The 14,402-nt window shown below is 35.5% G+C and overlaps 4 protein-coding genes across 4 annotated transcripts; 3 read left to right on the top strand and 1 right to left on the bottom strand.

Moving 5' to 3' along the window:
- The first annotated feature begins 1,772 nt into the window (after nucleotides 1–1,772).
- On the top strand, nucleotides 1,773–2,459 carry LOC125192183 (secreted RxLR effector protein 161-like). The gene has a single exon (XM_048089700.1). The coding sequence runs from the start codon at nucleotides 1,880–1,882 to the stop codon at nucleotides 2,384–2,386; it is 507 nt and encodes a 168-aa protein (XP_047945657.1). The 5' UTR covers nucleotides 1,773–1,879; the 3' UTR covers nucleotides 2,387–2,459.
- A 635-nt stretch (nucleotides 2,460–3,094) lies between these two features.
- On the top strand, nucleotides 3,095–4,032 carry LOC125193668. Its single transcript, XM_048091509.1, has 4 exons — nucleotides 3,095–3,157; nucleotides 3,241–3,322; nucleotides 3,387–3,485; nucleotides 3,575–4,032. Exons 1-4 carry the CDS (start codon nucleotides 3,095–3,097, stop codon nucleotides 4,030–4,032), a joined length of 702 nt encoding a protein of 233 aa, XP_047947466.1.
- Nucleotides 4,033–4,772: 740 nt separating this feature from the next.
- LOC125193665 lies at nucleotides 4,773–5,766 on the top strand. Its single transcript, XM_048091505.1, has 2 exons — nucleotides 4,773–5,096; nucleotides 5,182–5,766. The coding sequence occupies exons 1-2, from the start codon at nucleotides 4,773–4,775 to the stop codon at nucleotides 5,764–5,766; spliced, it is 909 nt and encodes a 302-aa protein (XP_047947462.1).
- Nucleotides 5,767–8,444: 2,678 nt separating this feature from the next.
- Nucleotides 8,445–11,800, bottom strand: LOC125192182 (protein OS-9 homolog). The gene is made up of 8 exons (XM_048089699.1): nucleotides 11,601–11,800; nucleotides 10,957–11,033; nucleotides 10,084–10,287; nucleotides 9,780–9,851; nucleotides 9,562–9,677; nucleotides 9,397–9,463; nucleotides 9,223–9,329; nucleotides 8,445–8,873 (listed from the first exon to the last, which is right to left on the bottom strand). Exons 1-8 carry the CDS (start codon nucleotides 11,692–11,694, stop codon nucleotides 8,705–8,707), a joined length of 906 nt encoding a protein of 301 aa, XP_047945656.1. The 5' UTR covers nucleotides 11,695–11,800; the 3' UTR covers nucleotides 8,445–8,704.
- Between the last annotated feature and the right edge of the window lie 2,602 nt (nucleotides 11,801–14,402).

The following is a 14,402-nucleotide window of genomic DNA, read 5'->3' as shown; positions in this document are numbered from 1 at the left end:
CGCCAAGTTCTTCATCTACTACTGATGCTTCTACCTCTGTAGCTGCGTTTGTTGTGTCTCCTGGTAAGTCTTGGATGTTGGATTCGGGTGCCTCTACCCATATTACTGGTACAAAATCCCTTTTGACATCTTTTTTTCCATCTTCTCTTCCATCTGTTCGTCTTGCTAATGGCAACTATTCGCCAGTAACTGGCACTGGTGTTGTCAAACCCACTACTCATATCACTCTTGATAATGTTTTGTTTGCCCCAAATTTTCCAGTCAGCTTAATATCTATTGGTAAGCTAACAAAAACTCACAATTGTTCTGTCACTTTTTATCCTTCATATTGTATCTTTCAGGACCTGCAGACGAAGAGGACGATTGGTGGAGGACATGAGCGTAGCGGTCAGTACTATTTGGATCCTGTTTCACTTGTCTCTCCTAGTGCTCTCTCTGCTGTTGTGTCTCCATATCAGTGGCATTGTCGTCTTGGTCATCCATCTTCTTCCAGTCTTCGTAGTTTAGTTCCAGTTGAGTCTGCTGATTTTAATTGTGAGTCATGTGAGTTGGGCAAGCACCATCGCACTTCTTTTCCTTCTCGAGTCAACACTCGTAGTTCTGCTGCTTTTGATCTAGTTCATTGTGATGTTTGGGGTCCAAGTAGGATTGAGTCTAGAGGGGTTTCAAGTATTTTCTAATCCTTGTTGATGATTATTCTCGTATGACATGGTTGTATTTGCTTAAACAAAGAAGTGAAGTCCCTACTGTTCTCAAATCCTTTTATCATGAAATAAAGACACAATATTCTGTTGATTTGCGTGTTCTTCGTACTGATAATGCTCTTGAGTTCACATAACAATCTATATCATCTTTTTGTGAAATAGTACCAAATACGGTCTCATGTCCACTGCCACAGTCATCTTTGCCTCCAGCTTCTGAAGATCCAACTCCTCCTGATGAGTTACCCATAGCTATTCGCAAAGGTAAACGTACTTGTACCACCAAACACCCTGTGTCTAATCATGTTTCCTTTACTCGCTTGAGTGCTCCTTTTCGTGCCTTTGCTCTTTGTCTTTTGTCTACAGTGATTCCAACTTCTTACCAAGAGGCACTCAAACACCCTTTATGGCGAGCCGCTATGGATGAGGAGATGCGAGCTCTCTTGAGTCGTGGTACTTGGATATTGGTACATGCCCCTAATTCGGTAGATATTGTATCTTGTCGTTGGGTGTTTACCATAAAATTTCTTGCTGATGGTAGTATTGATCGATACAAAGCTCGGCTTGTGGCCAAAGGGTACACACAAACTTACGGTATTGACTACTTTGAGACGTTCTCGCCCACTGCTCGTATGAACTCAATCCGCATTATGTTCTCTTTGGCTGTTAATCTTTTGTGGCCCATATATCAGCTTGATGTGAAGAATGCTTTCTTGTATGGTGATTTGACTCCGACGGTCTTTATGGAGCAACCTCCGGGTTATGTTGCTCAGGGGGAGGATGCTACTAAGGTTTGTTGTCTAAAAAAGGAAATTTATGGCCTTAAACAAAGTCCCAAGGCGTGGTTTAATAAGTTCAGTGGTGTTCTTGGAACTATTGGTTTCAAGCAATGTAAGTCTGATCATTCGGTCTTTGTGCGACATCAAGCATCGGTCATTGTCATTCTCATTGTTTATGTTGATGATATACTCATGTCTGGAAGTGATGTTCGTGGAATTGAGGAAACTAACAAATATTTGCAGCAACATTTTGTTATCAAGGATTTGGGGCGTCCTAAGTATTTCTAGGGAATTGAAATTGCACACGGAAGTTCTGGAGTGTCTCTATCTCAGCAAAAGTATGCTACAGATTTACTGAAAGAAACTGGATTACTTGGAACAAAGCCTGTTGATACTCCTATGGAAGTTGATCCAAGTGTTTGGGATGAAAGTGGAGAATTCTTAGAGGATAAAGCTAAGTATAGACGTCTTGTTGGAAAGCTTATCTACTTGACAGTAACAAGGCCAGATATTTCCTTTGCTGTTGGTTTGGTCAGTCGGTTTCTAGATAAGCCTAAGCAAGTTCACTGGGATGCAGCTATTCGAATTCTTCAATATATCAAGAAATCTCCCGGTAAAGGATTGTTATTTAAAAAGAATGGTCATCTAAACATCGAAGGATATTCTGATGCTGATTATGCCGGTTCTAAGTCTGATAGAAAGTCTACTTCTGGATATTGCACCTACTTGGGAGGAAACCTGATAACTTGGCGAAGTAAGAAACAACATACTGTTGCGAGATCGTCTGCTGAGGCCGAGTATAGAGCTATGGCTCACACTGTTACTGAGATGATTGGAGTCAAGAATCTACTTGGAGAACTGGGGTTCACTTTCAAAGAACCTTTACCTATGCATTGTGATAATTAAGCTGCAATCTACATTGCTAATAATCCAGTTTTTCATGAGAGGACTAAACATATAGAAGTCGATTGTCATTTCATTCGAGAGTGTGTTTTGAATCAGACAATTGCTATTCCTTTCACTTCATCGGCCAACCAGATTGCTGATATCTTCACAAAACTATTACCTGTGAAACGTTTTTCTGAACTTTGTACCAAGCTGGACATGATCAATATATATGATCCAGCTTGAGGGGGAGTGTTAATTTCTCATATGTATTCTGTCCCACATCGGTTATGTAACATAGCCTAGCTTAGTCTCTTGTACTATATATATGTTACCTATGTTGAATAATTATATACACTACTACTTCCTCCACTATGTCGCTTTACTTTACTATTCTACAATCTCAAAGAAACCAGTCCTAATCAATAGAGTAGTTATCCTCACAAAGTAAATCGTCTGCAGTAAATCGAAATTAATGATGTTATATGCATCAATATGCTTCGTATGGATCGTCGTTGTTTTAGTAGATTGTGTAAGTTACTTCAAACTCATGGTGGACTTCGTTCTTCCTAATATGTTTCTATTCAAGAACAGGTAGCTATATTTCTAAATATTATAGCTCATCATACTAAGATTAGAGTAATAGGTTTTCATTACATGAGGTCATACGACACAATAAGTAAATACATTAGAAATGTCTTGTGGGTTGTCATGATTGTGCATCGGTATATGTTAGTCACACCCCAAGCAGTTGAGGAAGGTTCAAGAGATAGTACATGGAAATATTTTCAAGTAAGACTATCGAGCCTTTTGTAGACAAATTTAATTTTTTCTTCTAGGATGTTTGAAAATATTAATTGGTATTCCTTTTTTAGGGTTGCCTAGGTGCACTTGATGGCACATACATCCAGTTACAAGTCCCAGCAGTAGATAAACCTAGATATCGGTCAAGAAAAGGTGATATTGCAACAAATGTTTTGGCGGTATGCGATAGAAATGAGAGGTTTGCGTATGTATTAAGGGTCTGCGTATGTATTAACCGGATGGGAAGGGTCTGCGGCTGATGGGCGAGTGTTGAAAGATGCAATTGGTAGAGAGAATGGTTTAAAAGTCCCAACGGGTAAGTAGGCTGGACTAGAAAATAATTACCTGACCAATACATAGTACACATTGACCTAGTAATATCAATCATTTGCTGGCCTTATATAGGTTCTTATTATTTGTGTGATGGTGGTTACACAAATTGTGAAGGATTTATAGCCTCGTATCGTGGATTTAGATACCATCTTCGAGAATGGGTGGCCGGTCGAAGAGTACCTCAAAATTACAAAGAGTATTTCAACATGAAACATGCTAAGGGGAGGAATGTTATTGAGCGCGTGTTTGGACAACTAAAAAGCCGATGGGCCATTTTATGCAGCAATTCCTTTTATCCAGTTGAGACCCAAAACATGATAATCATGGCTTGCACGTACTTCCATAATTTTATCAAGGAGAACATGGAGTATGATCCTGTGTTTGGCGACGAAGAATACATCGTTCAACTTGAGCAAATAACGTTAGCTAATGACGGTGGACATGAAGTATATATTGAAGCTGTTGAAGCGTCACAAGCTTGGAGTGCTTTTAGGGAACAACTTGCTCAACAAATGTGGCTAGAATGCTAGAATTATGTGATAGAACTTGTTTGATATTTTGTATTATTTTCTCTGTTAATCCATGTCGAATGGAACTGTGAGTTTTCAGATACCTTGATTAATGAAGATATTGAGATGGTTGGTCTTTAATGTGTGTTGTGATGAATTTACTAGTTTACAGGTTATTTTTATGATCTTGTAAATCACCAGGGTGCTTGGAGAAATTTTTTTACTTGTGCTTTGTGTTTATGATTGTAACTTGGTTGAGAAGTTAACTGAAAAATCAATGCGAGTTAACTGAATTAGTGTCAAGTTTTAGTAACAGGTAAGTTGAGCTTCAATCACTCTTGTTGAGCTGAGGTGGAATCAAGTTGTAAGTTGAGCTCCAGTTGCTCTTGTTAATCTAACTGGGAGTTTAACTTGAGAATCATTTTCTAGTTTTGTACATACAGAATCTGACCCAGAGTATTGCAGAGTGCAGACTTGATTCATCCATGATTTTCTGACAAATAGCTCTTGATATTTTTGAAATATACAATTTTCTTATAGTTGAAGTTAATATATCTTCCCTTCTCTAAAATATATTTGTTGTACTCATGAATTCATTTTCCTAGTTCCCCAAAATATATGTTGTATCTATAAGCATATTTCTTAATATGCAGTTTATACTATTTCGTAACATTTGTTACAACTTAGTTACCTCTATACATGCAGGAGCTATGAGTTCCTCACATAACAACAACTTTCCAAGACCCCCGGATCTTTCAGCGATGCCATCTCTTGCCTTGAATAAGGAAAGAAGAAATTGGACACTTACTGAAGAAGATGCTCTAATTGCAATTGTGAAAACAATAGCTGCAGATTGGCGCCAAGAGAATGCATTCCGAACAGGCTATCTAGAAGCTATTGAGAAACAATTGAAAGTTTGGTTTCCTGGAACTGATTTGAATACGACTAATGTGCAGTCTAAGTTGACAATATGGAAGAGGCATTACTATCTCGTGAAGAACATGATCAACACTAGTGGATTTGGTTGGAATGACTCTAGCAACATGATTACAGTTGAGAATGACGTATGGAAGCAATATGCTAAGGTAATATTTAACATAATTATGCATTAGTTTACTTATTTTGATTGCAAGGATTTTGACAATGAGTTTCATGTATCCTATTGAATAGGCACATCCACAAGCTAAATCAATGCGATTCAAGTCATACCGATTTTACCAAGAGTGGGTCGAGATCTTTGGAAAGGATACCGCAGGAGGAAAAAGTTCGCAGGGCACAATAGACCTTGCTAAAGTTGCAAAGAAACAACATGCCTCGGTAGATCTTGCTAAAGTGGCAATCCAAGAGCCATATCTACCTTACTTTGATGCAAGTGATTTCCCTCCCAGCTTCAATGCAAACACTCAAGATGACTCTTTCTCCAATAATAATGAAAACATCAGCCATGAGTTCCCCCACAGCTATGTACCTTTGGAGGAGGAGGTCGCAGATACACCTTCTCCCGGTGAAAGCAACTCAATCAATTCTACCAAAAGGGATGGTGAGAAGAAAACTAAGTCCACTAGAAAGCGTAGTCAGCTTGAATCTGCAACCTCTAAGGGCATGAATAACCCTGGCCCGGATTTGGGCCGCAAGTCCCCTCCACGTCATCATTCCCTCAAATTAGGGGTTCCAGGCCACAACTCCATTAACACCGCAGGCCACAACTCGGGCCACAACTCAGGCTACAACTATTCATTTCACAACATATTTTAATCGTAAAATAGAATACGTTGAACATAGGGCTGGCAATTTTTGACACGACACGATAACACGACACGAACCGGTACGAAATTAATGGGTTTGGGTCAGAGCTTATCGTGTTCGCGTCCTTATCGGGTCGACCCATTAAGGACACGAAAATTTCGTGTCGTGTTCGTGTCGGGTTCGGTGTCGGGTTCGTGTTATCCATTAACATTGCGTGTTCGTGTCGTGTTCGTGTTATCCGTTAACACATAATATTTTAATATTATTATTCTTATTAACACATAATATTTTAATATTATTATTCTTATTATTTTCATTTTTCAATACTTATTTTCGTGTCATTAATGGGTTCGTGTCGTGTTCGTGTCGTGTTGACCCGAAACGGTTCGTGTCGTTAATGGGTTCGTGTCGTGTTCGTGTCTGAGGGTAGCGGGTCGTGTTCGTGTTCGTGTTTGAGGTTTTCTTAACGGGTCGTGTTCGTGTTTGTTGTTATCGTGTTCGTGTCGTTATTGTGTCGACACGATAACGACCCGACACGCACGATTTGCCACCCCTAGTTGAACAATTAAAACCGAGAAAATTCATTGTTCAGTCAGAAAATAGGAAAAGAAAATTACAAATCCTAGAAAAAAAAAAATTACCAATACTAGAAAAAGAAAATTACCAAACCCTAGAAAAAAGAAAATTACAAATCCTAGAAAAAAGAACTACTTTTTCTTCATTTGTGCGCGAAGGTATTCGATCATCTCACGGTGCTTCGAGCTCGTACTCCGACATTCTCGAGCATCAATAAGACCTAGAAATTTTTTTTACAAATCCTAAAAAAAAATTATTAAGACCTAGAAAATAAAATTTTCAATTCCTAGAAAATATATTGAAATAATTTAGAGGATAGAAATGGAGAAATTGGTGAAAGAATGTTGAAGAAATGGGTATATAAATAGGCAAAAAAAAATCAAAAAAAGAAAAAAAATAAAATTTGGGGGTTTGCGGCCCGTCCCGTAGCAGATAACCCTAGGCCGGGCCGGACCCCGGGAGTGGCCTAGGGACGCAACTGCGGCCCCGGGACCGGCCCGGGCCGTGACTCAACATGCTCCAACGCTGTTCTCGGGCCGGGACTCGCGAGTTGCGGCCCGGCCCATCCGCGTTATTCATGCTCTAAGGACTCGGTTATTGTTGATCTCATGGATAAATTCTTCAAGCAACAAAATGAATAGATTGGTATTTTCGTCGACAAACTTGATAAACGGAGTGAACAATCGACGAGCAGCAAATCTGAAGTTGTTGACAAGACAAAGCTTGTTCTTGAAGCTTTGAGAAAAATAGCTACACTTACTGAGGAAACTCGACTGAGTTTTGCATACAAAATTACAGTTGATGCACGGGTCACAGATTTATTTCTCAATTTCACTGAAGGTGAACGTATTACATTCGTGAACATGAAGCTGGCCAACAAGGTATTGCCATAGAACTTCCCAAACTTTTATGTCACGTATGTCACCAAACATTGGGTGTTATTTTGACGATATGTTAACAGTTGTGGCTTGCTGTTTTTGCTGCTATTAAACAATATATGTAGGTAGTATCAGTTGGTGATGTTGGTTATAAGAGTTGTGACTTGTTGTTTTAGCTACTTTTCAACAATGTCTGTTGGTTGCTTTTGATGAATATGTATATGCAGCTAGATATAACTTGATGATATTGGCAACTTTTGATATTTCTTATACTCATATACTAGTATATAATTTGATAGAATTTCTTTGTGTGCCAAAAGAGTTTGGTGCACTGTAAAGAGTCAAAGTGCATTTGGTCTAGTTGTTTGTTGGAGTGCTACAAGTGCAAGCATCTACCTTTGTTTTTTTTCTCCATGATGATGCTTAAGAGATAGCAAGAATATGAATATATACAGATATATTGAGGGAGTTCAGAGATAAAAGAGAGGGAAGGAGGAAGGGACAGACTAATGTTCTGTTTCATATCCCAATAATTGTATTTATTTATTCAATAAGTTTGTGAAGCTTTATATTGAGCAGCTAATTATTTCTAATTAAATATGATTGAATTAGAGCTTAGGATCATACAATTGAAGATTCAATATGGTATTTGAATTTGATTATTGTTTAGTCTCATGTCACTCACCATTGTTTAATATGTAAATAATGACAATTATTATTATTATTATTATTATTATTATTATTATTATTATTATTATTATTATTATTATTATTATTATTATTATCATATTCCAATATTTTCATATCACTTTTTTTTTGACAAAACTTCTCTTCATTTTCAAAATATTCTCAATATTTTAGGAGCTAATGTTGAGTTTAATTAAAAATTATATTTTCATTTACATTGAAACATAAATTAATAACGTGCTCCTTCATATTTGATGACCTGCCAGAATGCTACAAAAATAAATAAATATTAGTTATTAAAATAAAATGATAAAGATGAAGCGAGATTTTAAAATGCAACTAATTAAGTAAAAAAAATATATGTGCCGTTGATATTCTGGAGTAAACTACTCCATATTAGACCAAATATTTGGGAGAAGTATTGTTAGGGGTATCTTAGTAAATACACGTTATCTTGATATTAGTAATATTTTAAATCAAACATATCTTCAATTATATTAAAATTAACATTCCAACCAAACACCTTTTTAAAACCATGATTCAATCTTTGCTCATCCAAGATACAATCTTGGTATTATTTTATCTTGCCAACCAAACACCTCCAAAGAAGTTACATTGTACGAACTAGAAGTTTCTACTCTGAAAGCATACCGTAAACCTATAGAGCAATACTAGTTTTTTAAACTAAAGGGCTATGGTAATACAGTTTATACTGAACAATGCCGAGAAAGCTCCAACATTACTGCCGCAACGGAAGTTCCCAGCCATTTTGTTGACAGAACTCATCGCATGACAATAGTAGCAATTCATGTTGCATATTCTTCTGGCGTGGAAGTAGGGGAATACTCAATATCAGTGACCATTGTTATCTTTCCATCTCGGGAACTTACATCCTCTGTCTGCGTCTTCCGTTCCTCCTTTTGTAGAGCGTTGCAGTGAATGGTGTGTGACACTGGTCTTTCTTCGTTGAATAATCTACATTTCAAATATGAGCAGTTAACAAGAAGCAGAACATAACAGAGATCAGAAACAATCTAGTCTATCGAAGTGGAGAAATTCAAAGGACGTACACTAACTTATCGTTAATACAATCAGTATATATCTACACGACTGTCGCTAAGCAATTTATAAAGATAAATGAGGTGAAGAAATTGTATCTAATGAGATGAGAAAATAATGAAATTTAATAATTAAAAAAAAAAAAAAAAAAAAACCTCAAGTGCAAGTTTACTTTGAATGATATTTCATTCAAATCATCCAATCCCCACTACAGAGAGACACTGCATACATATGTATTACAAGAGATAGCAGGACAGAGTCTTACGGGTGCTTGCAAAGTGTTGGGCATTGAAATGTGAGGGCATACTTGCATGTTGACAGCTCTGTAATCGAATTTATCATTGCTCTGGGTTCAGAACATACAAATCTGACCTGAAATTACAAGCCAGGTGATATGATTATCCTGGTTATTGGTAGGCACACACTAATAAATATTTACCTCCGTTTCCCTTGGCTGTTTTGTTAAATCACATAGTGTTCCATTATTAAAGATATGCGCATGATATCTGTGTATTGTAACAGTAAGGTTAGAATTTATGCAACATTTTTCCACATATAAATCTATTTCCATGGAGTCATCTGCATGTAAAACTGAAACTCATACCTTTGAGATGCATCTTTAGACCGGGGATCCTTCAATATGGATACATCAGAAAGATTTTGATTGTGAGCCTCTGTAGCTTCAGCATCATATACTCCCAAGAAAAATTCTTGAACCACCTATGAAACATGAAAGATTAGACCACATTTACATTGACAAGGAATCATGACCAAATATAAATGAGAAGATGCTGTGTACATTTTTCTTAAGAAAAGAGCTACCTTTTCATCCTCCAAATGAATTTGTCGCAATCGACGTTGATAGCAGAACTCGTATGACCACCATCCCTCTTGCTGCACTCAAATATTGTACAATGTAAGACTATCCATATCATAAAAAGAAGGCAGCAAAATGTACAGAAACCAGAATAATGAAGTTCCAGTATTTTTCAGAATCAATGAAATTTTGAAACCTTAATAGTAATAAGATTCTACTCATTTTTTTTAATAAAAAAAAAAACTAAACTTTAATTAAATTCATCTAGTTGTCCATGTTTGTTCTCTATTTTAGCGGTGAGAATTTTACCCTAATAAAGCACCGATCTTTCAGAACTTCAAGAAGCTCATCTGGTGTCTTCAGTTTCATATGCGTCTCAGATTCCATGATCATGCTACTTAAGTTCTGTTGAGCAACTGGCTTACCACTCTTGGATTTCTCAACTTTAGGCAAAAAGCAAAGGAACTTTTCTCCATGCTTGTTGGGCATGATAATGGACTCTTGGTCCTCATCCTGGAAAAATAGAAAATAGCCATAAAATGTTGTCAGTAGATGCGTAAACTAATGATATACTGCATATCTACTCATTTACTGATGCTATGAAGGGGTTCACTGACTTTTCCCTTTTCTTTAACGTGCTTTTCTGGGGCATTGTTGTATCAGAGATGAGAGTAAAAAATGCAGTCCTATACTGAAAAGTGACAAAAACCTATACCATAGAGTAACCATGTAATGGGTTTTGTTGTTTTTGTGAGGAAAGTTACATTGCAATATTAAATGATGGCTCTTTTGGAAACACCTATGTGCCTAAGAGTGGGCAATTGTGCTCTACAATCTTATGATTTAAGAGAAACTTAGTGAGGGATACCAGAACTAAAGAAAAAAAGTTATTTCTCAATAGACATTAAAAAAATATAAAACATAAAAAGAATCACATAACAAGTTGCCCACTCCTAGGTTATTGCAAGATGTTTGAACGTTCCACATCTACAAAAATTTTAAATCTTGAGCAAGTAGTAGCATGATAGGGTATATTTCCTACCGATTGAATATCCAAACAAGTTGGGTGGTAACTATGGTTTTAAGACTCAAACAGAAAGTAATGACACCATCTTGAAAAGTTAAACCATGACACACAATCCAAGAAGTTAAATGATAATCTATTAGACTTGAGATACTTACTGGAGCGAAAGGTGAATCCTCTGTATGAAATTCAATTTTGAATTTTGGATCCCGAGAGCTCCGGCCAAAGTTACTACCTACAATCCAAACACACTTGTTAAAATGAGTTGCATTGTATCACAAAGTGGTAAAATATCTCCACAAAGGCTGGAGAATAAACTTGGGGAAACCCAAGTTAAAAGGAAACCACACATGCTGCAGTTCTATTATAATCTCGAATAAGAACATTTTCTAACAAACTACGTCGTCCTGGTTACGAGCACTCTCAGATACTTGTACGAATTATGTCATACCAGCGTATATATTCAATGAACAAATTTGCAAATTATTCAGTTCAAATTATGATTCTTCAAGAATTGATTTGATAGCTTTACATAGTCCTGCAGAAGCTTTACATAGTCCTGCAGAAGCTCCACATATTCCTATATGATACATTGACATTCCTAAAACAATAGCATCACATTCTTCCAACTCTAAACAAAAAATTATCAAATTCTCCAGATTTTAATTTTTTCTTTCCTGAGATTAAACGATCACAGAAATACTAGCAATTTTCGAGTAGCTGCAAATACTGAGATTGAGCAAAATGACAACTTGACAGCAGTATAATCTACGACCAACCAGAAAATTATATGTAATGGTACCTGTATGAGCTGAAATGGTCTGATCGGAGAGTACGACGTTGCATAAGAAGGCAGAAACAAGAAGTGCGGGAACCCACCACCGCGCAAATCTCATGGCTTTCGGTATTTTTCCTTTCTGAAGCTGAAACTTTTGAAGCCCTAATTTTAATTATTCCCCAAATGAAGACGGTGATCTGAGCCGCGGACGAGTACTGAGATGTTCGACTGACCTGACAATGAACATATCCACGTATCCAGCCAATAGAAGTCAGCCACGTCAGCAGGCCAACCAGAAAACCATGGTCTTTTCTTTTATTTTTCTTTTAACGTTTTACTGATTTTATATCGTGATAACATAATACCAATGTTTTAAAAATCGGATCGGCCGGTGAACCGATGAGACTACTGGTTCACGGTTCAACCGGTCCGACTGGTTTAATCACTGGTCGAACTGTTTTACCTTACAAATATAAAATTAAATATGCTCTTATAAAATATATTAAATTTTGTGAGTAATATATTACAATTAATATTAACATATAACAAAAACATATATTAAACATTTTAAGTAAATTATATATTAAGAGTATTTAAAGTAAATGAATGGTAAAATTTAAATATTTATTAAATATATAAATTTTTTATTAATGTAGCCAAAAAATTACATATTTTACATATAATAAATAGATAACATTCATATTGTCTCAAAACATTTATGTGGTGAAATAATATTATACACAATATATAAAACTAAACATCAATTTTTAGTTAATTTGGATAAATATATACTCCCTCCGTCCTACAAAAGAGGTCATATTTTCCTTTTTAGTTTGTTCCACAAAATATGTCACATTTCTTTTTTTGAAAAAAATTTTCTCTCACATTAATATAAATATTACTATTTTCTCTTTCCACCTAACACACAAAACAAAACCTCCTAAAATCGCGTGACGTCCCACAAGTGTGACATCTTTTGTGGGACGGAGGGAGTACTATAATAGTATTATTAGTTATTACATAAAATTAAACTTGAATTATTAGTAAATATGGAGTAATAAACTATATTAATAATATATACTCCATATTACATCAATAAAAATAAAATTTAGTGGCTTATATTTAAAATTAAACATATCATAACTAAAAATTATTTTTTAAAGTATAAAACTAAACACAAATTATTAATTTGTGTGGACAAAAAATTATAGAGTTAATATATAACAATAATTAATGTTCACAATATTTCATTCAAGACTATGTGGCGGAGTGGTAGAGGTGTTGGTTTCTTACCTAGAGGTCTACGGTTCAATCCCCTCTAGTCTCATATTTTAAACAAGCTTTTAAATATAAAAGCAGGTTCCCGGTTTCTGGTTCAACCGGTCCGACCGGCCGGTTCCGACGGTTCAAGGCGGCTTAACACACGAACGGTTTTAGGGGCCGAACCTGACCGGACCGGACCAGCAGCCGGTTCGCGGTCCGATCGGTCGAACCGGCCGATCCGGCCCGATTTTTAAAACATGCATAGTACCCTTTCATATTTATTTTATTTACATTTTATTTGATAGAAATTTATAAAAAAAATTGAAGTTGATAGAAGACTATTTTAAAATTAAGAAAAATTATGTAAAAAATAAAGTAGGTTAAGATTATTTAAATATTAATGTAAATTTGACATAGGATATAAATGTACGAATCATATGTAATGTTAATCATATTATAACAAAAGATTTGTATTTTATCAAAATTTTTTGAATTGTCAAAAAGAAATAATCTGAAATTACATTTATTATCGAATAAAGAATAATTTAAAATTACAATTGTGATGTAAGAGTATTAGTAACGATTAGCTCTTAACCATCTCATCCCCTCCCATCGAAACAGGATGGTTAAGGGTCGTCATTGCAGGTGTCCCATCCCACTGAGACGGCGGGAATGGCGTCTCTTGACGAAGGGTTGAGCCCCATCTAGCCAGACGACGTGGCACTCTCTGACCATTTAAATTTGATTTTTTAACGCAAAAATAAATCTAATAAATTTATCTCACTCCTCTAAGTATTTTACTATTTAATTGCCCATTTTTTGCATTTTTTTTATCCTCCAATTCATTCCATAATCATCAATAATTCTACAAATACTTCATTCATTACATAATCTTTTTCACACCTAAAAAATAATTTCACTCATTTTTTTCTATAAAAATATTCATTTGCATTATCAGTTCAAGTATGGTTAGATACAGGGGACGAGACAGACTAAACCAAACGACCCCCCAAACTCCCACAATTGTTTTAATGGAAATGTTGTTTGCCGTTAGGCCCACACGCGGCCACAACGAGTAACGCATTACCAAACAGTTGAGTTGCTCATGTCTCGTTTGAACATGTCGATGCTGCCAGAAGAGTAATTTTTATGATTTTTTATTTTAGGATTTTTGTTATGTAATTTTTAATTTTAGAAATTTGTAATGTAGTTTTTTGGATTTTAAATAAAGATTTATTAATTAAATATTTTTATCATTAATTATACTTTTTAGATGATGTCCCTTTTTAAGATGAAATAAAAAATGATGGTAATTAAATAACTTGTAAAATTAAATACCTACAATCAATCTATTCAGACATATGTGTCAATACTTAATAACTAGTAGTAGTATAAATCATTAATCGCGATAATAATCACATATTTATTATATTTCATTCTAGGGAGAGGATCAATTGCTAACTAATTATTTATTTAAAATCAAGACTAATTCTTAACTATTAGATTAGTGGTAGATATAATGCCAATTAAACTATATTTTAAATTTAAATAATTATTAATTAA

This window comes from Salvia hispanica, chromosome 6 (assembly GCF_023119035.1).
Source record: "Salvia hispanica cultivar TCC Black 2014 chromosome 6, UniMelb_Shisp_WGS_1.0, whole genome shotgun sequence".
NCBI lineage: Eukaryota > Viridiplantae > Streptophyta > Magnoliopsida > Lamiales > Lamiaceae > Salvia > Salvia hispanica.
Note: the sequence above shows the minus strand (reverse complement) of the source record. Positions and strands in the feature narration are given on the sequence as shown.